This window comes from Dermacentor variabilis, chromosome 10, assembly GCF_050947875.1.
Source record: "Dermacentor variabilis isolate Ectoservices chromosome 10, ASM5094787v1, whole genome shotgun sequence".
Taxonomy (NCBI): Eukaryota; Metazoa; Arthropoda; class Arachnida; order Ixodida; family Ixodidae; genus Dermacentor; species Dermacentor variabilis.
Window position 1 is genome coordinate 3850212 of NC_134577.1, and position 25631 is coordinate 3875842.

At 45.9% G+C, this 25631-nt stretch overlaps 1 protein-coding gene across 1 annotated transcript in view; it reads right to left on the reverse strand.

Annotated features, from left to right (window-relative positions):
* LOC142559731 (metal cation symporter ZIP14-like) overlaps nucleotides 1–25631 on the reverse strand; it is a 154642-nt gene that overhangs the window by 43887 nt on the left and 85124 nt on the right. The window contains exon 7 of the mRNA XM_075671319.1: nucleotides 2479–2666. Coding sequence (XP_075527434.1) covers nucleotides 2479–2666 — 188 coding nt within the window. The remainder of the gene's footprint in view (nucleotides 1–2478; nucleotides 2667–25631) is intronic.

The following is a 25631-nucleotide window of genomic DNA, read 5'->3' on the forward strand; positions in this document are numbered from 1 at the left end:
GTTGTGCGCCGCAACAGCCGCCCCACGCAAGACTCGTGATCAAACAAGCAGTGTGAGACAAGACCGAAGCGATTTGCATGTGCCGTCATATTTTGTCATCATCAGCTAGCCATGGAGCCCGCTGGTGAAAGCTTTGTACCCGGAGGTTTCTTCGGCGTGACGAACTGCTAGAAGAAGCACTTCGGCAGCACTTTACAAGCTCTTGCTTGACCTGAAACCGCTGCACCGGTGGTGTAAAGTGAATAAGTAATAAAACAGTATGAGCACGCACGAACATGCATGACTCGAATAGGGTATGAGGTGCAGTTTTTAGGCCAAATATCACGTTTCACCACTGCATGTCTTGTTTTATGGTGTGTCATAGTGCTAGACGTACACACATACACAGGCTGTGGGCAGGCCAACAGAATGCCAATTTGCATACGTTATTTACAGACATAAAGTGTGTGTACATATACAACAACGCCAAAAAATTGTCAGAATGCCCATTATCGGTGATACCTCCTGTTTGTAGGGCAACTGTCTTTTTCTTAGAATGCGCCACGGTACGAACATAGAGGTCGACCTCGTCCTTTTTTTTTTAACTGGTCCGTGTACATAAACAGCATCAGTATGAATCCAGATATGTCTGGGCGACAGCGAAGGCGCCCCAGCATTGTGTCAGTTACACAATAAGACGAGCAACTTGACTCCAAAAGACGCCGCACTGGAAAATTAGCCTTAGTACATAGGGTACTGCATCACAATTCGCTAAACGAACATAAGCCTTCTGCAAGTAAATGTTACTTAGTGCTGACAAGAATGACTAAACGACAACTAGCAACGATTGCTAACTAGCACCATCAGCTACTTCCACAGTGCACGCAGTTTCCCACGTCAGGCAGGCATTGCAGGCATGCTTGGCTCCAACAGATAACTAGTACATCGACATCACAAGCAATCACTGAGCATTTATAAAGCCCAAGTCGTTGTGAAGTTGTGAAATGATGGCGTTCTAGCGGTAGCAGCACAGAGACAATAGCAAAAAAAGAAGACCACACACACACACTTTGCGTTTCACTCAGCCAGCTCACGCGAGCTCAGAGATTGTTTGTTTCGCTAGCTCAAACATACATTTGCATCTTTGTCGAGATTATTCATATGAGTCAGTAACGACAAAAACTGAGGGGTGAACTACATATGTCAATACATACCTGTCATAAAGTGCTCCCCGCACAGTCGAGATGCTGCTGATGGCTGCCATGGACACCCTTGCGCATCTTGCCGCTTCACGGCACTGCCGATCACGTTTTATCAACAGAAATCGGAAAAACCGTACTGTCCTGCTGGGACAATTACAGGAGGTGGAGCCGTAAGTGACACAGGACATTGGCATCGCACCAACTTTTGATGGCAATAATGTTCGAAAGGCATTCCGCGAGCGCGGCAGCGAGTATGGCAAGTCTTACAAGCAAGTGAAAGAACTTTATTGGAGGTCCAGCGAGGATGCGAACTCGTCGTGCACCCGGCGAGTCCTGCGTCGGGACCGGCAGGTCTAGCCCACCGACCCGGTGCTGGGCATGCCGGACAGTCAGGATTTGTTTGTCTAGAGTGGGGCCACGCAGAAGCAGGTCCCACTCTTCCTTGCTAAACTTCAGGTATCTCGACCACCATTCCCAGAGCATTGTGCTAGAGTGGAGGTCTGCCCGCAGGACATGCAGGCATTGTCGCTATACATGTCGGAATAAACTTGTGTAGAACGGCCAGACACAGACACGTGCCAGTCTGTAAGAGTCTAACAGAAACAGCTTGTGCCCTATTCAACTGAGAAGTGCAGCATCTGTCATGGCCAGACTTGACTCACTCGAAGAAGAGAGTCCGGCCGTGCGCCTGCCAAATCGCTTCAGTCCTCAGCCACTAGGTCGCTGCGCGTGCGCAGTTCAGCATTGCAAAAGGTGGATTCGCATCAAAATCTGCATTTGCTTACTGCACACAAACTGAACTGCCAGATAGCATCAGATGCATTTGGTGAGGAGCTGACAGTTGGCTAGAGCAAAGGCTTCTCGGTCCCCTAGGCAACTCCTTTCCCCACCCCGCATCTACAACGCGCTGTTACTTCTTTTCTTTTTTTTCTTTTTTTGATTCGCTCTGCATCTCCTTCTCCTCGGCATCGCCCTTGTCGCTTTCTGTGTGGCCGATGCACCTTGTTGAGAAGCGCACTTGCTGCCTCAAGATATCTATGGGATTTTCCAGCAGCTACATTATAACTGGTATTTCATCTCGCACGGCTACACTATAAGCAGTAAGCATATACATGGAGTTCTGTGGAAGGGTATACCAAAGTCAGAAAAGAGTGCTTAATAGCTGGCCCTGCAGCACTATAAGCAGTTAAATTATAAGTGGTCCGAGCTGTAGGTGAAATTTTGTGGATGGTACATTGCAGAAAGTTTTTTGTTCTATTTTTAAGAAACATTTTTTTTAACAAAGTTTGGCCCTTACCATGGCAACGAGGGAAATGTAGAGGAACATGCCAGCAGCCAGGGCAAAGATGTGCGGAGCCCCCTCAGTCAGGTCGCCCACTAGGATGCCAACGCCTAGGCCTAAGAAGCAGGTCAGCGCCGACAAGAAGTTGTACACCACAGCCTGGCGGGTGCTCATGCCCGCACTCAGCAACACTGCAAAGTCCCCTGTATTCAGAGTGACCATAGTGCAACTCAGTGACATTGATAGCCTATTCTCTGGACATGAAAACAACCTATGGGAATACCACAGCCAAAACTTCATTTTAAGATGCTTTACTAGCAGCTAAAAACTTCCTTCAATCCATTTTATCATAGCTACTGTAATTTAGCCACACATGCCCAATATAATAGTTGTTTCATTGGTTACCATGTCAAGAATCAGCACTTCCTCAATTCTCAGTGAGAATGTAATAATAATTCTGCTGACTATGATGGAATTTAAAAGTTTTGGTTACGATATGAGCAGTCATGAGAATCCCAGTTTTCACACGAAACATGCAGAAACTCTGCAGCAACTGAGTTTGTCACCACTAATGAAAAGGAGGCACCTATCCGAGAAGGCTACATAACAGTCCCCAACTATACAGTGCCTCGCGCCATTTTGCAGAAGGCAAGAGCTCCTTGGGCATCCAACAAATTTAGCCCAGTGGCGTCATGTAAGTAGCACAAGACTACATCACGGAGGCACATTTGAGGCACAATGGCTGCATGTTTGGGATCTGTTTATCTGGTAATGACCCGAAGCAATATTTCCAGCAGACACATATTGTTCTTACTATTCACTCGCTGTTTTAAGGCCAAACCACACATACGCTTGCCTTCACGTGCAAGCTTGCGCCAGCGCGCTTACACATGCGCAGATGGTGCAGGACAGATCGTATGCGCCCAAGTACAGTACAAGCACGAATATCTGTTCCAGAAAGATATCGGTGCTCTGGCTTCCCCATGTTTCTGGAATCAATACTCAGTGCAGCAGAGTTATGTCATGCGAGAATGTTCTTTTTTCTTACTTAATAGTTACTGACAAGCTAGTTGGTTATTCATGACTTGGAAAAAAGATGTTCACACAAATACGAATTATGAGAACAAACACAGGCACCACTCAGCACCTGTGTATTATGAGGTCTTAGGGTCTCACAGGAGTAGCAACCACTGCGGGCTCGAGCTTAGCAAGCCACAGTGCTGCATCAGCAGTCGCCTCTAGTGCACCTCTGCCCAAGTGCTCAGTCCTCCAGGCGCTACCTGGCGCTAAGCACGCAAGAGAATACAGTAATGCCCCGAGATCGCGGAAACCGTTTATTGTCTCTAGTGGAACCCAACACTGCACTAACGACCGGTCCCGAGGGTTCGCGGGAACCAAAGGGCTCCCACGCCAAGGACACCTATAGCATGTCGTTGTTAGAGCAAAGGCTCCTACTGGGACATTACGCTAGGAAAAGTCCTGGAGGCTATGCTATTTGCTCTCACAATAACCAAGGGGCAAACTCGTGAGAGCTCAGGCAATCTCCTTTGGCTTGGGCCTCCGATAAGCGCGGCTCAGCGTGGTACAACCTCGTGCAAGCACTAGGCACCGCTCTTCGGCTAAGTGTGCGGAAAGGATCAACACAAAGCATGTGCTCACTGCATAGGCAAAGCCACCGTGCGCGAGCTCAAATTCTAGACACAAAGGTGTCGGCGGACAAGAAGAAAGCATGTACCTACCCGGTGCTGTCCTAGAGGTGAAGACCCCCACTCCCGCCGTGCACAGCCGACAGCGGCTAGCCCACGACATGAGCACCCCCACCGCAAACCATTGTAAGTAGAACGCCACCGCCAACAACCGTTGCAAGTGGAAAGGGGGAGAGATGTAGGGTTGGCAGAACAAGTGAATGCCCGCGCTATGGCGCTGGCGCATTCCTCAATCCCCACATGATCCAAGTGCACTGCTTCACCTATTTTTTTACCCCCCCCCCAATATAACGACTAAAAATAAAACAATCGCATTTATCTATATTTCAGCATTTTGAAGCACTGTCAGTAACAAAGTATGAAACAATGTCTGCAAAAAGTCTATGTGTGAGCCAAGTGGGCACACAATGGCGCGCATCTCTTGTGGATGTAAATCACCATTCCTTGCGATGTGCGGCAAACACAAGGCATGTGTCGGCAAGTGTAAATGCGGCCTGGGCTTTATGCCACTATTTCATTTGTTTGATATAATGTCATACAAATTATGCAAATCAATGCCTATGTGAAGCGGTTAATTCAACACAGATCCAATGCCTATGTAAAGTTCTTAATTAAATGCCTTACAACTAATGGTGACGCATACATTTTTGTTTACTTTCATCCTATGTTACAAGCGATATCATGGAATGTTTTTGTTTATCCGCCTTAAAGGTCACAACTTTATTGTCAATCGATATGTTTATGCATTACATCGTTCACAAGCTATGCCAAAATGCTAAATGACTCCAATTCACATGAATGCACAGTGTGAAACGTACAAAGGGAGACCCAAAACTAACCAAACTATTTCAAAATGAACATTTTCATTCACTGTTAAAGAAAAAACAAATCAGTCCCCTTCAAAGTAACCTCCTTGAGCTGCAATGCACTTGTCAATTCATCTTTCCCACTGTTCGATGCATTCTAGGAACTCTTCACTTGTGATGCTGTTAAGGGACGGGGCACCTGCAAAGTTGTGTTTACGACCAGTACATCATCGAAATGCTGTCCCTTCAAATTTTTTTGCCTCACTTGCAATTCCTCAGTCGGAACTCATCCTACACTCTAACTAATGCCTATGTTGTCTAATAACTAATCAATTGTAATTTGGTGATTTTGGTTGATTGTTTCACAAGTCAAATCAGCATTTTTGTCTTTCCGACTGGTTGAAGAGCAATCTGAACGAGGTCCATCTTGAATGCTCATTCTGCCATCCTTGAATCGACGATACCAGTCGTAGACTTGCGTACAGTTCAAGGGTTGTTTTTTGTAGGCTTCTTGAAGCATTCCACAAGTTTTCGTGAACATGCTTTCCAAAATAAAACAAAATTTGATCCAACCACACTGCTCCTTATGATCGCACATGATGGTTTCGCAGATGAGTAGTGTTTAACTTTAAAAAAAATTGACATGCATAAAGCCTCTACAATTGGTTCTGTCAAGGCACTGATGTCGGAGGACTATAGCTAGCTACCCCTAGTGGTGGTACATGGGAGCACACCTATGGGAGCACACCCATGAGAGGCATGAAAACGAAAGTTGGGTTTCTTTATAGGTCCCCCCTCGTGTATGCAGCGATGTCACAAGGGTTGTCACAAGTCACCATTCTTCCCTCACTGAGGGAAGAATGGTGATCAGAGGTGTACACACAGGAAAAGCAACATTCAGAGATTCTGTACCTGTCCTGTCACAGTGGAACATAACGACTCTGGAGGATTGGCCAAGAATGGGCACATTCCCAATGACACACAGCAAATGGCTAAATAAAATGAAATATAATTCATCATTCTATTAACAGATCGGTGTGCTTTAGGGATGCCTGTGAGCCAACATGAAATGTTTATGTAGGAATCAAAGTGGCACTTGCCCATTCAAGAGGATTGGTGAAGAACAGGCATATGAACATCCAGAGTGGCTAAATTAAAGGAAATGGTGTAAATTCAAGCATTCTTTAAGTATAATTCACCATTACAAACAGATCAGAGTAATTTAGAGGTGCCTGCGAGCCGACATTATATGTTCCAAGTGTTATGCAGGAAGTTAATATTTATTTATTTATTTATTTATTTATTTATTTATTTATTTATTTATTTATTTATTTATTTATTTATTTATTTATTTATTTATTTATTTACAGTACCCTCAGGGCCCAAAAGGGCGTTACAGAGGGGGGTGGGTACAATAATAATAAAAAATACATGCTCAAACAATTATTAGTATTAAGGTGATAAATTCAAAAGATAATCAGTTATTGCAGTCTTGAAAGATGATGCCTCCTCGATGCAGGCGATGGAGGGGGGAAGGCGGTTCCACTCGGCACTGGTTTTCGGCAGAAATGAGTCAGAGAAAACATTTGTGCGACAGAAAGGAATGAACACTTTAAACCGATGATCAAGACGCGACGACATGTACGAAGGCTCTGAAATTAAGTCTTGTTTAAGCAAGCTGTTTTGGTAAAAGATTATAATATTATAATAAATATAATTATTCTCCTCATACTTGGTCAGCCTACAAAGGTCATATAAGTCACTTCGTTGGTAGTTTCACATAACCTTTGCATATACATCCACAAATATACCTACCAACATAGCGACCGACCCAACAGCACACAGCAGCCAGACAGCCACACAAAACCCAGTAAAGTAGGCAAAGAAAGGCTTTAATATTCCCTTATACTTATGAGGCACCATGATTTGTTTATTCCAAACATCCTTCATTATAGGTCACAGAGAAGTGTGTTCATGGCAATGACACTCACTTGTCATTGATGCTGCTTTGAATGCAGAGTTGTGGTAGCATACAATTTTCTTTTACACATTTTACTGGCATTCATAGCCAATATCTTGCACCTAATCTTTCGTACCCCACAACAATATGATTAACATAAACGTCAATTACCGCATTTCAGTTTTTCTAGGATGTTCTAAATGAGATAAACACCAACTGATCTACCACATTTCTTTTTTCATTAAAGAACCTTTCGCACATATTTGTGTATATCTGGAACGTCGAATTCCTCCACATGGACACTCAACACAATTTTACAGTGCATCCTCTACAGTGCTAAAATAAATATAAATGCTCTTTACTTAAAAATGAAGAGTACAGAGATGCACTCTGTCGAGTGAGCGAATGACACAGCAGCCAACTCTTTGGGCGGGCGAGTTCCAAACAGGGTTAATTCTGCCCTTATATAGTCGTGGATGCTGTGCTGCCATCCAGTGGTACTGCCGTACACTACATCCACCCTTCGGTAAAATCAAACAACAGAGGAACTCTTACTCCGAAAGAAAACATTCACAGGTCGAGCCTTCTCGGCCTGCATATCTTTCTGCAAAACCTTGAGACGCGTGGCGTAGAACTGCGAGTTGCTTCTTCAGTAGAGGTGCTCTCCCAAGGTGATGGAGTTCTGTGGTCTTGGGCTGCTCGAGCAGCTCCAGGCATTGTTGTGAACATGGTGCTCTGTGCCGCTGCGGGAGTTCCAGGTGGGCCGGTAGTGCATTCCGCAGGATGTCCCGTCGTTGGAATCAGGTGCATCTGGTTACGCTGGAGTACACCCATTGGAGTCTCCACCTCATAGGAACGGGGGTGTTGAACTGGCCCCATCACGGTCACGAGGGAGTTGACGTCCCATACCCTGACCCACTCTCCGGTCTGAAGAGACCGCAGTGTGCAAGCTGCATGTCTTCTGTTCATTAAAACTTCTTTCTGAGCGAGTTGGTGCATACTTGACATAAAAATCGTAACAGCGCAAACATATGCAACCACAAAGTACCAAGGATGAGACACAAGCGCTGACTGTCAACTAAATTTTATTGACGGAATACGGATACCTTATATAAGGGGAAAGGCAGAAGTGAAGAGGGGAGGGAGTGATACAATCAGGGAAAATGACATTGCGCATCGATGAACGAACGTGCCGGCAGACAATGGAATCAGGCGCAGGAAAACAAGAAAACTAGAAAAAACTAGAAAAAAGTAAAAAGTAGAAAAAAAAAGTGATGGATACTAACATACAATCAAATCAGTAAGCGGTCGCTTCCAAAAACTGAAGCTCTGCAGCAAAAAGCGATACAGAGGGGGTGCTTACGCACTTGCTGCCATATTTCTGTATGTGAAACGCTTCCAAACTGACCCGCGCCGTCGGGTCTGCACTCTTACCGAGAATCTCCGTCTCTCCCAATTGAATCTCGCAACCTGTGCATGCAATTACGTGCGCAACCAAATGTGCGTACTTGTCCTATAAGTTACTTAAATTTCAGGCATGTTCCCCCAAGCGTTCATTAATGCAGCGGCCTGTTTGGTCGGCATAAGTCTTTTCACACTTCAAGGGAATGGCGTATACCACTCCTGTGGAACACTTGATGAATGGCTTCTCATGTTTTAGCTGACAACCTCTTTTTTTCGAGTTGCAGATGTGTGGGCATAACTGTGCCAGCTTGTTGGGTGCCGAAAAAACAACGGACACCCCTTGCCTGTTGGCTACCTTCTTGAGACTGTGTGAAGTCTTGTGCAGGTACGGCACAACCAAAGGCTTGTCGGTCTTCCGACGGTCATCTTTTCTTCGTGTTCCTAGTTTTAGCTTCTGAAGGAGGGTCTCAAGACACAGCAATCAAGACCAAATAGGGGAACCCCGCTGCCAAAAGTTGGCTGGCCTGATTCTCAAAACTTTTCTGCATTAGGTGCGGACACGACTTGTGAAGAGACGATTCCAAACAGTGCGACGCTATAGCTCTCTTTACAAATTTGGAATGCACTGAATCATATGATAACAGACCTTTTTTTTCGGGAGGGAAATAGCCCCAGCAAGCGTGCTTTTCATGAAAGGTTAGTCTAAGGTCTAAAAACTGTAAAACATCTGTGTCAGGTAGTTCATGGGTAAAATTGAGCCCAAGTCCATGCTTGTCAAATGCATTTAAAACTTCACCTACTGTAGAGAGGTAGGTGAAGGCCGTCTGCTTTTTTAAAAGCACTAAAAAATCATTGACGTACCTAAAAACCTTTAAAACAACCCCCCACCCACCCCCCCCACCCCGAAAAACACCTATCTAAACGTTTATCTACTTTTGCTAAAAATATTTCACAAAGAATTGGGGCCACGCAGGACCCGATGCAGATACCGCTGCGCTGCAAAAAAGGCAGGTTGTCATAAACAATAAAAGTAGATCTCAGGTAAAACTGCAATAACAATATAAAATTATCTACCGACAAGCCTGCTGAATTCCGAAATGACACTTTGCCGTTTGCTTCTATGCATTCCCTAACAGCCAACAAAAGCTGATCTTGAGGCACAGAATAAAACAAGTCTTGTACATCTACGAAGAAACCAAAGCCAATGTTATCTGTGCTCTCAAGAAACAGCGCGGCATCCGTAGATTTCTTTGTTAGGAACAGACCATCCGAAGCAAGCGCTTTGAGATGCTTTTCCAAAAACTGACTAACATTTATTTGCCACGAACCTTCTTCACTAACGATAGTCCGGAAAGGAATATCTGGTTTGTGGGTCTTGGCAGTAAAAAATGCGTTTAGGCTGCTACCTCTGATATTACCAATATCCCTCGCAAGTCTGTCAAGATTTAATTCTTTACAGAAGTTAATAAACTTGGTCTTGACCCTAATTCTTATTGATGGCCAGTTGCGCTTTTTCATTGTACATTCCCTTTGGTAGAACAACAAACACAGTCTCTTTGTCTGCTTGAACAAGCATAAGGTTGTTTCTTTTAAACAAAAAAAACCACGCCACTTAACAGTCTTCTATGATCCAGCGTGTCAAGAACGTTTGGTGAGCACTTGCGTAGACAGTCTACACCCTCAAGAAGGCAGCGGTCCCGGTCCTCTTCATTTCTTGCTTTCATGGCCAATTTCCTGTTCATTGCAATCAGCTCATGGGCTGAGACACCAGGCTTCAATCCATATTTTGGGCCCTTCTGCAGGAGACAGAAGGGCCCCTGCCTGAGAACGTAATACGTCTCCTACGGCACGCAGCGCGGCATTTCCGCGCTGCCTGCCGTCTCCGAACCAAAGAGGAAGATTATAAAATATGAAGACGCCAAATAAACCGGCACACACAAGAGAAGAGAACGGGACAGGGTGCTACTCGCAACTGTTTTTGCGAGTGGCGCCCTGTCCCGTTTTCTTCTCTTGTGTGTGTCGGTTTATTTGGCGTCTTCATATTTTATAATGAACAGCTACCAACTAGCCCAACAAGAAGTGCTTCAAAGAGGAAGAGCTTTCCCATCATAGCGACCAAGTAACCCCGCCTGTAGGCGGCGTTAGCAGCGCAACACTCTTGCCATCTCTCGTACTGCGCTTCAATCACGCCGACCGCCGCGGGCCCCAGGCCACGCGGCGAAGCCGCATTGCAGGAGACGGGAGCTATGCAGGAAAACAAGATATCAGGGGACGCGTGAGAGTCACGCATCCTCACAAATTGCAGGACGCTCTGAGAGCCGGACAGTCGGTGCGAGGGTGTGATGCGCGCCCTCAGAATGCGCACAGCTGCTGGGTTGTCTTATCAGCTGGCACTATCTTTCCCTTGAGAAGGCAAGCGGCGTCGACGGCGAGCGACGATGAATCAGCCGAGTCACAAGCCTTGCGCTCATTATCAGCGTCTTTGTGTTCGCGAATGTGCGTGAGCCCTTCGTGCAACATCATTCTTGAGTTCCGACAAAGCTGGTCCGAGAGCTTGTGGTCAAACAAGCCCATGAGAAAATGGTCTCCAACGAGCCACTCTTTGATGTCAGGCGAGGAGTAGTTGTAGCGCTTGACCATCGTCCAGAGCGCAGTGAAAAACGCGTCGGCCGTCTCACCTGGTTGCTGCATACGGCGATGAAAGCGCGCCAACTCTAACAGCCCATTCGGTGGATGGATGAAGTAGTCAGTGAACACCTTGTTCATGGCGGCAACGTCCTTCAGGTCCGCCTCTCAAGTAGTGGACATGAGGACAACCCTGGTTTGTGGGCACATGCAGTAGAGCAAGGTAGCGCAGTTGGACCTCCATGGGAGTGGCGTAGAGTCCGGTGGCGAACACGTAGTCCTCGTACTGAAGCAGCCATGAGGGCCAGGAGCGGGCGTTGTCAAAGTCAAACGCCGGTGGTGGACGCAGTGGGGCCTTGCCTGGTAGGAATGGAGCGGTAGATGAAGCAGCGGATGTACCGGCAGAGCCTTCCCCGGTGGCCCTGACAGAGGGAAGATGACCTCTTGAATGGAGAGCGGCGGCGGCGGGGCCAGGCCGCGTGTCGAACCCGCAACCACGGGATCAGCAGAGACGGATCCCACCCCCTTCCGGCACCATGTCGACCGAGCAAAAGACAAAGGGTTTATTCTGCCCTGATATAGTCGTGGATGCTGTGCTGCCATCCAGTGGTACTGCCGTGCACTACACACTTTACACCATGTTTAATGGTAAACTCATTCCTTGCATACATGTTGGTAACTTACAGCTGGGGAAACTGTTCTGGGGAAGTCTCACAGTTATGGCTTATGCCAGTGTACCCAACAGAATCAGGTATGCCTGATGTTTATTTTATAACCAATCTGGTGACTCCAATGTCTTCAGATTGCACTTCAATGTATGGATGAGTGTTCACCCAGAGCATTGGCCTGGTCTTTCGAGCTAGTCCCTTGGTCGTACACTAAGGGCAAAGGGTGAATTTGTTGCCCCTTTAGCTTTCTTACGCCATTCCATGCTTTAGACTCTTGGATGTAGGAACTGATGCCCGAGAGAAACTTCTCCCAGCTAGCCCTCCTTGTATGCCTCCGCGTGCGCCTTCCTTGTGATTTTGCAAGTTTAAATTCTATGAGGTTCTCTGCAGTCGGGGAGTGGCGCAGCAAACCCCGTGCTTTGTTTTGTTTCTTTCGTGCCAGTCTGCAGTGTTCATTCCACCAGGGGACCCGTCTTTTACATGAGAGTCCTTGTGTTTGTGGAATGAATTTTTCTACTGCGTCAAGTATAAAACAAGTAAAATATGCTACTGCTTCATCTATGCTAAAATCGGTAAAAACATGTCGATAAGTAAGTTGATTCCTTAAAATGATTCACTTTGGCGAAGGCGTTTCCACCGGGGGGTATGTGGGGGGCATTCGTATTGACATATAGAGTTTAACATTACAGGGAAGTGGTCACTTCCAAAGAGATTTTTGGTTACATGCCATTGCAAGTCAAGGAAAATTGAAGCAGAGCCAATCGACAGGTCTACTGAAGAATATGAAATATGGTGAATGTTATAATATGTTGGCTCTTTCTTGCTGAAGAGGCATGCACCCCAGTTCACAAGAAAATTTTCAATGAAACGACGTTTCGCGTCACATCGCGAGTCTCCCCACATGGTGTTGTGTGCATGAAAATCGCCTACGAGTATGTAGGGGTCCGGAACCTAATCAATTAGGTTATAAAATTCACTTTTTCCGAGATAATAATTAGGGGGTATGTATATGCAACATACAGTGATCAATTTATTAAAAAGAATTGCCCAAATTGACACTGCCTCAAGGGGCGTCTGAAGGGCCACATGATGACAAGCTACAGACTTGTCCACAAATATTGCTACACCATTAGACGAGGTGTTCGCCTTACGATAGATGGTGCACTGATGAAGAAAGTTTGTGTACATTGAAGATGTGTCTCCTGAACACACAGCACCTTTGGGTTATATACTATTTGTGTAAGAGTTCTTTAATGTCATCGAGGTTGTGGTTAAGACCTCTAACGTTCTAGTGTATTATTTGTGTAGTCATATTATTCGTGTTTTTATGCTGTGTGTCAAGAGCGGTCAAGTTGGAGAAATGACTTACGGAGACTTTTCAGGCCCCGTGTTTCGGGTTTTGTCTTTCTTGGAGGAGTCGCAAGATTCACACCTCTCCCGAGGCGCTGGATGCACCGTCTGGCTCAGGGTTGTGTCCATCAACTCTTGGGAGCCACTGGACTTCCGCTCACACAAGCAGGGTGTTTTCACCGTAGGCCTTGCCTCGAAAAGCAGGGCTTTGGAGGCCACCAACCCAGACGTCGATGGGCCCTCCTTCAGGGACTGTGCAGCAGCACTGGCTGCTGACGCCAAGGGGGCTGGTGTCACGGCTGCGACCACACCCTTTGTGGGCCGGGCCGGTACCGGAGTCTGCTGCGACGTCGCCCCCTTGCGCGCCACATCAGCATACCCTGAGGTATGGAAAAATAAAACATGTTTCCGTGGTTCTTGAAATGAGATGTTCTCCTTGATTTTCATTGTGATTATATCTTTTTCTTTTTTCCATATGGGGCAAATTCGAGCGTATGCTGTGTGTCCACCGTCACAGTTGGGACAGCGGAGTGTGCCACTACAGTTGTTGGGTTCGTGTTTGTGTTCGCCACATTTTGCACAGATCAGTCAGCCAGGGCAGCTTTGTGAACCATGGCCATATGTCCGACACTTGAAGCATCTTCAGGGATTTGAGATGTAAGGCCTGACTCAAATTTTGGCATATCCCGTCTCTAGGGTTTCTGGTAGCATGCTCGATGCAAAGGTGAGGATGAGATGCTTAGTTGGAATATCTTGGTTGTCTTGCTTGATCTTTATTCTTTGCACTTGAATCATGTTGTGTTCTTTCCAGCCCTCCAGGAGCTCTCCTTCGCTCAGGCTCAAGAGATCTTCATCAGAGATGACTCCTTTACATATGTTCAGTGATCGATGGGGGGTAACAGTGATTGCCACATTATGGAATGCTAAGAGATTGGAGAGTTTGCCATGCTGTTGAGTGTCGCGGACCCCAAGAAGAAGGTTGCCACTGCTCATTTTCGTCACTTTGTAGTCGGCACCTAGTGTGTCGGTAAGCCATTTAGCTACGATGAAAGGTGAAATAGTTCTGACTGTCTTTTCGAGATCTTGACTGTGTATCACATGGAAGCGGGGAAAAGTTTCTTTGTGCTGGCTGAATGGCTGGAAAGTTTCTTTGGTGCGCCCTCTTTTTGAAAGAGGACGATCGGAAAGAGGGGGGAATGACGTCTTAGCCAAGCAGAATTCATTTAATTTCGGTAGCTACGCCAGCCACCCACCACCGAGCCCAACAAGGGGACACCATGAGTCCGGGAGGAAACACAAACGGCAGTTGTACGTAGCTATTATAACCTATTATAAAAAAGAGGTGAGGCGTGCAGACAGGACACAAGAGTAGAGACAGAGAAGTTGACAACACGAACGCCGACTATCAACTGAAGGGAGCACAGGGGCGAAAAAAGAAAGAAGACACAAAACTCATCTGCATAAGCTCAGGAATGGTAACACCACGTGTCAGTCGGGTACACATGCCAGTCTACGCGAGAGATAACTGTTAAGGCACTTAATCTCTTCCTTATGTAAAGTAATCGAAGGCTGACTCACGCACGCACTTCAACTATTATAGATATGCCATGCCTCTACCATAAGACGCGTATCTTCATTCTTATGCCTGTACAATATCGCGCATTCATCTAACTCTGGCGTGCAGTTACAATCTTGGCAATGTAGGGAAAGATTAGAAGGCGATCCACCGGTTGACGACCTTTTATGTTGCATTAGCCTCTGATTGATACACCGTCCCGTTTGCCCTATGTAGAACTGGCCACAGCTAAGGGGAATTTTATAAACCACCCCCATACGACAGTCAGTAAAACTGTTGTTCTTATTGTGCTTCACTGGACAAATATCTGTTCGTTTTTTGCCTTTTATCTGCTCCTTTTTCTTCTGTACGGCAGCACATATCTTACCTAGCTTATTGGGAGCAGTGAAAGCAACATTATCATCATATCTACATGCAACTTTTTTAAGCCTGTGCGACACTGAATAAATATATGGAATAGCCACTACTCTTTTTTTGCTATTACTGCTTTCTGTAATCACGTCCATCCCCCTTGAAACAGACTTTTTTAGGCGCTCAGCCATAGTGGCCACTGCTATACTAGGATAACCTGCTTCAAATAGGCGCCGGACCTGCGCATTAAAACTAGCGCTCATTTTGTGCATGCAGGATCTGGTGAGAGGAGACTTAAGGCACGACATGGCAATTCCGTTTTTTACTACTTTGGAATGCTTGGATTGAAAGTTTAGCAACGGCTTCGAAGATCTTGGGGAGTACTGCCAACAAACATGATTTTGTTCGAAGACCAAGGAAATGTCAAGAAACTGAATTAGGCGTCTCTGAGGAAATTCCTTGGTAAACTTTAATCCTCCTCCATTAAGTTTAAATTGCTCAGCTAGTGAGGTGGCAGCGGCGGAATTGAATTCTTCCCTATTGCAGAAAATCAGGTAATCATCAACGTAACGAGTAATCATCAACGTAACATAGCGTTTTTCTGCAGAAATCAGGCATTTGTATTGGCTCGAAGGTTGCCCCTATTCTTAGCAATATTTACCTGAGTAAGGTTGACAACTGTTCAGAGAAAGCCTTAGGTGATAGCGTTATCAAGGTATTTCGTTACGTTGATGATTACCTGATTTTCTGCAATAGGGAAGAATTCGATTCCGCTGCTACCTCAGTAGCTGAGCAACTTAAGCTTTATGGAGGAGGATTAAAGTTTACCAAGGTATTTCCTCAGCAACGCGTAATTCAGTTTCTTGACATTTCCTTGGTCTTCAAACAAAATCATGTTTGTTGGCAGTACTCCCCAAGATCTTCCGAAGCCGTTGCTAAACTTTCAATCCAAGCATTCCAAAGTAGTAAAAAACGGTACTGCCATGTCGTGCCTTAAGTCTTCTCTCACCAGATCCTGTATGCACAAAATGAGCGCTAGTTTTAATGGCGCAGGTCATAGCGCTAGTTTTAATAGGCGCAAGTCCGGCGCCTATTAAAAGCACAATAAGAACAACAGTTTTACTGACTGTCGTATGGGGGTGGTTTATAAAATTCCCCTTAGCTGTGGCCAGTTCTACGTAGGGCAAATGGGACGGTGTATCAATCAGAGGCTAACGCAACATAAAAGGTCGTTAACCGGTGGATCGCCTTCTAATCTTTCCCTACATTGTAACTGCACGCCAGAGTTAGATGAATGCGCGATATTGTACAGGCATAAGAATGAAGATGCGCGTCTTATGGTAGAGGCATGGCATATCTATAATGGTGGCAGTGCGTGCGTGAGTCAGCCTTCGATTACTTTACATAAGGAAGAGATTAAGTGCCTTAACAGTTATCTCTCGCGTAGACTGGCACGTGTACCCGACTGACACGTGGTGTTACCATTCCTGAGCTTACGCAGATGAGTTTTGTGTCTTCTTTCTTTTTTCGCCCCTGTGCTCCCTTCAGTTGATAGTCGGCGTTCGTGTTGTCCACTTCTCTACTCTTGTGTCCTGTCTGCATGCCTCACCTCTTTTTTGCATAATGAATCCTTACCAACTAGCTCAGCTTTCTGTCGTACTATAACCTAATATAAAATACCCAAGGTTGGATACATACACCAGGTTAACCCTTGCCGCCTGGAAATTCGGAAGTGAGAAGAAGTCATGAGAAGACAGGAAAGAAGAAACAGCGAGAGAGAAAGCAAAAGATTGAATAGAGGGACAGGAAAAGGCAACTGCCATTCCTCCAGGTGGGTCAGTCTGGAGGTGCTGTCTATGCGAAGCAGAGGCTGAAGAGGTGTGTTGCCTCCGCCGGGGTGCCTTGAAGGTCCACACACCCAGCATCGGCTCAACCCCCAGGATCCCCCTTTCCCCAGACACAGCTAAGCCGCGCACGGCTACACGTGGGAGGGTCCACCCTCGTGTGCTCGGGTACGTGGTGTCACAACACACCAAACGCCTGCTGACGCAGACACCCCTGTGGAGGACACCAAGAGGGACAAGCTCTGCTTACGCAGAAAATTAGCTCTGGCACACTAGTCATGTCCACCATGTTGCCACTGCAGCGGCGGTTCCCGGAGATTGAGCTAAGCAACACGGACGAGCTGGGAGATGAGGGGTGGGAAGGCACCTCGATCCCCACAAATTACGTTGTATACAAGATGGCCCTCTTCAAGCCACTGCTGTAAAAAAAAACAGAGTCAACCTACTTGGACTACCCTATCTACACTGTTGTTGTAGACCATGACTAAACATGTCTAGGCTCACGGATGAACTTTTTTTCTTCAGTCATAGTGACTACACTTTCAGACTGTTCTGCAATATCTGTGTCGGACCCTATCCAAATGTTTGTATTGTCATACCATAAGTGTACGACTATGGCAGTGTAATTTTTCCATTGATAGATAGAAGATCCCTGCCATTTCAATTTCCGGCATTTGCTGTTCTTAATTTATTTTTATTTTGCACAACAGGATATGCTGTATCACAATTGTGAGTTCTGGGATATAAAAGGGTTGACATCCAGGCCAGTTGGTACATAGTTGAAGGAAAAAACCTATCACACAAGACAAAGGACAAGAAGAGATGTTCACACCACAACGACTGGACTATCAACTGAGCTTTATTAGAAGCGGCATAGTCCCAGCAAGGCCAGCAGAGCATGTGCAACAGCAGCATCGCTAATCACAGAGCATTGAAAAGACCAGATATCACATCTATCGTAGAGGCAAGGGCAAAGAAAAGCAAGAAATCCCGGAAGTGTACTACATCAGGTTATGAGGTGACGACTGCATTAGGACAACTTCAGTGCGCTTACTTGAAAAAGAATTAGCTATTTTAGGTCGGTCACGATAGACGTGATATATTGTCTTTTCAATGCTCTGTGATTTGCGATGCTGCTGCTGCGCAAGCTGTGCTGGCCTTGCTGGGACTAGGCCATTTCTAATAAAGCTCGGTTGATAGTCTAGTCATTGTGGTGTGAACATCTCTTTCTGTCCTTTGTCTTGTGTGACTGGTTTTTCCCTTCAATCCTGCGATACGCTGAGCTTCTTAGTGGCATCATATCTTTGCCCTCCTTGGTTCAGTAAGCTACAAAAAACTGCTGCCACACATTTATCTTGCAGTGCAAAATCATCCTTGAAAGCTACTTTCTTGGAGAAATGGGCACGGTAGATGAACATTTGTTGAATGAGTGAAAAGTAAGAAGAAAAAAATGTCATCACGCTGGGATATGTGTTTCATGGCAGATTCCCCCCCCCCCCCCCTGGTTTCATGACGCGTCTCTAGGCTCTGCCATGTATATGAGCTTTATCAAAGCGCCAATGTAGAAAGAGCTGTGGTACAGCACTTGGTTATGCCAACATATGTTGTTGCTGGGATACAAGGGATTTACTATGACAGGAATATTATTCCCATAATGTGATGACAGAACAGTACTTCTAACAAAAGTTTAACAATGACAACACATGTCGGCAGCCAGCAGGTCAAATTGGGCAAGCAAAATCAGCAGGCAAGCTTAGTTGCCCCCCACTCCAAGGAGCAGTGGGAGGTGCCGCTAGCCAGCTCCCACCTCTCATATTAGATCATGTTGATTGCAAGGACAGTTGTAAACAAGGCTGTTTTCCATGAACAACTACTGCAAAACCACCCTTTTGCTTTCTTTCAGCTGCCAAGTGGAGAAGGTAGTATTGCCTGTACCTAAAGCCCCTTAAACTTCATAAGGTAGCGCCACGCTTTGAAGAATTTTGCCCCCTCCTCGCGCACTCTGGTCGAGGCCGAAGCCGCGTCGCCATTGGCCTAATGGCATCACGTGGGCCTTCGGGTTTGCTTTGTTTGTTTAGTCGTGCTTCAGCGCCATTTTCGCTTGACAAGTGTCTACGGATTGGCGAGGAGCACATGTTGGTGCCGTTGCTCTGCTGTGTTGTTTTGGTTTGCGATTGCCTTAAAGTTTTGTGGCAAGTGCAACGTCACTTCATGGCATTTTCTATCATCATAACCTGCTGCGTCTTCATATGCCAAAATAGTTTGAGCAAAGACAAGAAGCTCTTCTTGATACCATCAAGTAAGCGCTACGGGTTAGGAAGAAAGACATGGATTCATCATATTGGGAGAGAGGACTTCAGACCAACATTCTCCACACGACTATATGAGGTGGTTACCAGCCTCTCATAGTATAGTCCCACGCGACATGTACTTTGTTTATATAAATAGTATGGTCATATTTGGTGCGCTTAATCATATTGTATGCCAACAGGCTTGAATTCGCGGGCACACTAGGCTGCACGCAAAAACATTATTACGGACTTTTAGGATTCTGCACATTCCTTTTGACAAAATTTGAGGCTCAAGCGTGAAAACTCATCTTAGGAAAGCAACTCTATGCATTTTGTGGTTACTAACTAGCCTTCTTTAGAACGAATAGCTTTGTTTGCCTCTTTTGTTCGTGTTCATTCGTGATCGCCTAGTGGATTTGCGATACAAAGGAAAAGTGTGTGTGCTCTCCCGTAACCACGTTCGTCACTGAACGACAGCATCACAAGTCTTTGAGACATACATATAAATTCGTGTGAGCTTTAAAGCATGTGTAGGCTAAGATGCAGAGTTGGAGCACTCGCAAACAAAACGTGCGGTCGCCCGCTCGTTCACTGGCTGATTTAGTCGTAGTTTGCTCAATCGTTTAGTTGTTCGCTTACTCGTTTGTTCAACTATTAGCTCGTTCTACCACTACGTCTCAGAGACACACGTAATGAGACAACATATGGTGCCTCAATTGGACGACTGCATAATTGCACTTACCACAATTTCGGCCGCGTCATAGCGCGGCAATTCTTTGCACGAGCATCACTTCACTAAAGTCGTATCACGCAAATGCAATTTCGGAATGAGTGCAACCGTCCTCAATGCATGCACCTTAGTGCAACTCAGTTTGCAACAAGTAAGTCACTTTGTGAAGGGACGAGCTGACGCACGATGAAATGTAATTCGTGATGATTCCCTAACGTGAAAAAAATAATGCACTTGTTTAAGCCTGAATGAAGCACTGTTATCACATTACTGCTTCGCAAATGAATACTCAAAAACTGATTTCATTTTCCATATATGCAGAATCCCGACTCGATGATCGGCTGCGCACATTTCTGTCGACTTTGAGGCACGAGAAACATAATAGCACCATTGCCCACCTCTGAGCCTTTGCGCTTGCTTGGAAGATTGGCAAGCACACACGTTGGTGGCGTTGTAGCTTGTAGTACTCGTTCGAACCTTCAGAGCAGCGATCGTTCGTGCCCTCTGTCGGCCTTTGTACGTCGAAGCTCGTATGTACCGCGAATTCACATGGCAAGAACGTCGCGGATTATTTAGGCTACTGAGGGCTTGCTGGAGGTACGGATGTTGGCATTCGATCGTAAATGTGCTATTTAAATGTGCTATTTAGAACCATTTGCAACAGCATCTTGTGACACTCACTAGACAAATGTTGCGTACCTAATTGTAGCACATGCGATACATTCGGAGTCGTCATGGCACAGCATTAGCACTCATTCAGATATTTTTCAAAAATTAATTATCAGAACAGGGAAAAAAGCTGCCGTCACTGAATTTGTATAACCGTCCGTATAGAAATTCTATGCTGTACACGAAGTTACTTGGAGCTAGAAAGCCAACGCGAATGCTAAAAGAGCACTACCTTGCTATGCGTGCATTCACTCTGCAAAATGTTGTCCTCTATGCTTGAGCGGTGTAGGCGGCGCCACGGTCGGGGAGGGAGCGTGAAAGAGAGGAGAAACGAGAATGAGTGAAGGCGGAAGAGGAGAGTGTCGCTACTTTACAAAGTTTAAGGGGCTTTACCTGTACCACATCAGTAAGCTGACAGTGCTGTGTGAAATTAAGCTGTCAAATAAAAAATAATAAGGCCAGTGCAATTGACTCACAGTTCACTGCACCAACTGCACTGTACTAATAACACCTGAACCGAATGCTCAGCTAGATCAAGGTTTGTCACATCAAGTGCAGCTGAAATCAAAGTGCATAGTGAGCCTTTCTCATGTTCTTGTTTATCTTTGCTCACGACACTGCGTAGGAAAGCAAAACAACATAAATAATCAGCAGGTTGCAGCAATTCAGCCAGTTCTGAACTCATTTACTGTGAACACAGCAGGCTCTCACAGTAGTGGCCTCAGAACATAGTCATACTCATCATGAGTAACCACCCAGAAAGAGGTATAACACACTCGCATAGAAAGAAAGAAGGAAGTAAACACTAGGAGACACAAAGTGCATAGAATGTGCAGCACGAAAAGAGCACACCACAATCAGCACCCCTAGCAGCACAACCTTTGCATGAATGTGAACTTGTGGGGTGCTGAAAGAATGCACTGACAACCAACTGAAATGCAACAAACAACAAGGTGCTGGCACGATAAATGTTGGAGGCATATTACATAAGAAGAAAGAAAGATATCTGTATTAGCATTACGTCTGTGTTGTTGCACACGGCCAAGTTTGAATTTTTTAGAGGCTTTCTAAACTAGCACGTCTTGAAATTGACCGATCTAAGGTGGTATTATGCGCAGAACCTTGTCACATATGTGTGGCTGGCTATATATTAGGCTGTTTTCTAAGAATAAAGAATAGTTACCCCTTCCTTTTTCCTGTTCTTTCCTTGGTATTTCGCGTCTTTTTGGTCTATAAAGCATGTGCCAACTAGCCAACATGTTTTATTAAAACAACAAGAGGTTGGAGGTCAATAAAGTAAAGCCTAGTTATGATGGAAATTTGATTTTGCAACAGAAGAAGCGGCAGCGGGAGAGCGAATAATCATCAACTCTAGCTAAGAACAACCTCTTTTCAATGCACACATTGTCTTCATTCACTGCAGTATCGTCCCCGTGGCCTCCAAAATACACATGCACAGACACCATCACTCTCAGAGAACCCAACACAAATTTGCGTGAGGTCTTGTGCCAAAATTGTGCAATGTGGCTCCCAAGAGCATACTGCTACAAGGTCATGATTTTTTCAATACACAGTGACAATGGTTCCCACAGCTCCTGTGGAGATGCTGCACAGTGGGCTTCTGAGAGAGGCCACAGTGGAGAGTTCCCACTGTACGCTACACAGGGTTCTTTAATGCACAAAAAGAAAAACATGGCATTCCCACCCCCATTGCAAGCGGCCACCAAAAGTTGACACTGACAACAGAGAAGATGGGCAGACCTACATGGCAGCTTGTAGCTTCAACTGTTGCCACAGTAAAAGAAACTTGGCGATAACCAGTGAATAAGAACAAAGCAATTGCTCATTTAAACGAGCCATAAATTCAGTGAAGCATAGAAAAGTCAACTAAACAAATGCCATCATGAAGGAAGGAAGAAACACAGAGAGAAAAAAAGACAAGGCATAATAAAGAAGTGCATAAAATCCTGTACAGGAAAAAGATAACACAAGGCAAATTATACACATATGCAAAACTGCAATATTCAACACCTTACACAAAGCTACTGCATCCCTACTTTTTTATTCGTGTTGAATTAAAGAAAATTTGCAAACCTATTGTCGCAAGTAATTTATGTCATATGTTTGGTAAGGTTACTCAGTTCACAGATCAACCGCCAATTGAAGAAACAAAAAGCTGTAATAGGTCAAGTGAATGCTAAGTGAGCTTAGTTATTGTAATTAATATTATAAATAAATGCTTGGCAGGTGTGATTAGCGCTTCTGTGTATACCTTGTAAGGTTTTGGTATATCATATCAAAAATATTCATCATCATCATCATCATATATTATGTCCACTGCATGACGAAGAGCTCTCCCTGCGATCTCCAATTACCCCTGTCCTGCGCCAACCGATTCCAACTAGCACCCACAGATTTCCTAATTTCGTCGCACCAACTAGTCTTCTGCCGTCCTCTACTGCGCTTCCCTTCTTTTGGTACCCATTCTGCCACCCTACTGCTCCAACGATTATCTAATCTGTGCATTACATGACTTGCCCAACAGCATTTCTTTCTCTTAATGTCAATTAGAACATCGTCTATACTCATTTGCTCTCTGATCCAAACCGCCCTCTTTCTTTCTCTTAACGTTATGCCTAGCAATCTTCGTTGCATCGCTCTTTGCATGGTCCTTAATTTGTTCTCAAGCTTATTTGTCAGTCTCCAAGTTTCTGCCCCATATGTCAGCACTGGTAAAATGCACTGATTGTACAGCTTCCTTTTCAATGATAATGGTGTAATGGGTGTGCTGAACAGTTCCAAGAGTAATGTCTGTTCGTAGCCGAGATGGCAAGTGACGCAGAGCAGGAACAGCTGGTTGCCCGAACGGCTCACACTCGTGCTAAGCACTGGTGATCCGGCTGGCCCACTGGTTGCACAGCAGGCATGGAAGAGACGATCTGACTGGCCTTGTTCTTGTGCTCTTCTTCTTCATTACAATTACCCCCGGTGCAAAAGCGAAGCCATCCTGGCGACTTACGACGTGGAGATGAGCGGGTCATAAAATTGTTTTAGGCGGCGAACGTGAACAACATCCCCTCCATGGCGGCACTTGTCGGATGTCGATGTAAGCGGCTCTATGACATAGTTGACCAGAGAGGTGCGTTCGACGATGCGGTATGGTCCATCATACTGCAAGAGAAGTTTTGTCGAAAGTCCAGGCGTGGTAGAAGGCACGGACAACAAGACAAGTGTGCCGGGAGCGAAGTTCGGATTCGTAGCGTCGCCATCACGATTGGCTTTTTGTCGTTGTTAGTCGGTGGAGATGAACTATCGGGCTAATTGATGGCATTCCTCGGCGTATCAGGCGACGGCTGAAACGGGAGCACACTCTGACATGTCTGGTGTATAAGGCAAAACCGTATCAATGGTATGGGAACGATCGCAACCGTAGAGAATAAAGTATGGAGAAAATCCTGTAGTAATTTGTGTAGCTGTATTATATGCGTACGTGACAAATGGGAGGATGATGTCCCAGTTTGTATGCTCCGATGAAACGTACATGGCAAGCATATCACCAAGGGTGCGATTGAAACGCTCTGTAAGCCCGTTAGTTTGAAGATGGTACGCTGTGGTGGTCCAGTGCACTATGCGGCATTGAGCAAGCAGAGCTTCAATCACCTGCGACAGAAACACACGGCTTCTATCACTCAGCAGCTCCTGAGGTGGGCCATGACGAAGAATGAAACGATGGAGCAGAAAGGATGCAACGTCACTGGCGGTTGCTGCAGGTAGAGCAGCAGTTTCAGCATAGCGTGTAAGGTGATCAAATGCGACAATATATCCATCATTTTCCAGCGGGTGTTAGTGGTAGCAGCCCGTACAGGTCAATTCCTACATGGTTGAAGGCACGAGCAGGGCACGAAAGCGGCTGTAATAAACCATGGGCCAGATGAGGCAGAGATTTGCGGCGTTGGCACTGCGGGCACGAGCGGACAAACTTTTGGACAAAAGTAAACATTCCTCGCCAGTAGTAACGTTGCCGCAGGCGCTCATACACCTTCAAAATGCCTGCGTGTGCACTTTGTAGGTCAGTATGGAAAGATGCGCACATGTCGGAACACAAAGTCCTAGGGATAACCACGAGCCACTTGTGACCATCGGGCTGGTAGTTGCGTCGATACAATAGGTTATCCCGGACAGCAAAATGGACAGCCTGGCGACGCAGGGAGCGCGAGATGGGAGATGCAGATGAGCCAGAAAAGAGATCCAAAAGTTAGGCCACCCAAGGATCCTTGCGCTGTTCTGATGCGAAGGTGTTGATGTCGACCGAGGATACCGCCTTAATGGTGGAGAGGGAGGCCGTGTCAGCTGGCAGCGGAGAGCAGGACAGAGCATCAGCGTGCTTGCGACCTGAGCGGTATATGACATGTATGTCATATTCTTGAATGCGCAGAGCCCAGCGGGCAAGGCGTCTAGACAGGTCTTTTAAAGAGGATAACCAACAAAGGGCGTGATGGTAAGTAACCACATTGAAAGGCCTACCGTATAAATAAGGGCGAAACTTCCCAAGTGCCAACACGATGGCCAGGCATTCTTTTTCTGTGATGCTGTAATTGCGTTCCGCTTTCGTCAGCGCACGACTGGCGTAAGCAACGACGTACTCGGAGTAGCCAGACTTGCACTGCACAAGGACAGCGCCAAGGCCAATACCACTGGCATCGGTATGCACTTCTGTTGGGGCGGTGGGGTCGTAGTGTCGCAGTATAGGCGGACACATCAGGAGACGGCGTAAGGTCACGAATGCGGTGTCGCATGCAGGAGACCAGGAGGATAGGTGGTTGGTGCCACTTAAGAGTTATGTCAGAGGTGATATTATCGAGGCGAAATTGCAAACAAAGCGTCTGATGTAAGAACAGAGGCTGATGAAGGCGCGGAGTTCTTTGGGTGTCTTAGGTTTCGGAAACTCTGCCACAGCGCCAAGTTTTTATCGGTCGGGGCAAATGCCGTCTTGCGATACGATGTGACCTAGAATCATGAGCTTGCGCGCGGCGAACTGGCACTTTTTCAGGTTCAGTTGCAGGCCTGCGTTGGTCAAGGACGTCAACATTTGCCTAAGGCGAAGAAGATGCGTGCTGAAATCAGGGGCGAACACAACGATGTCGTCAAGGTAGCACAAACACGTGCTCTATTTTAGGCCACACAAGAT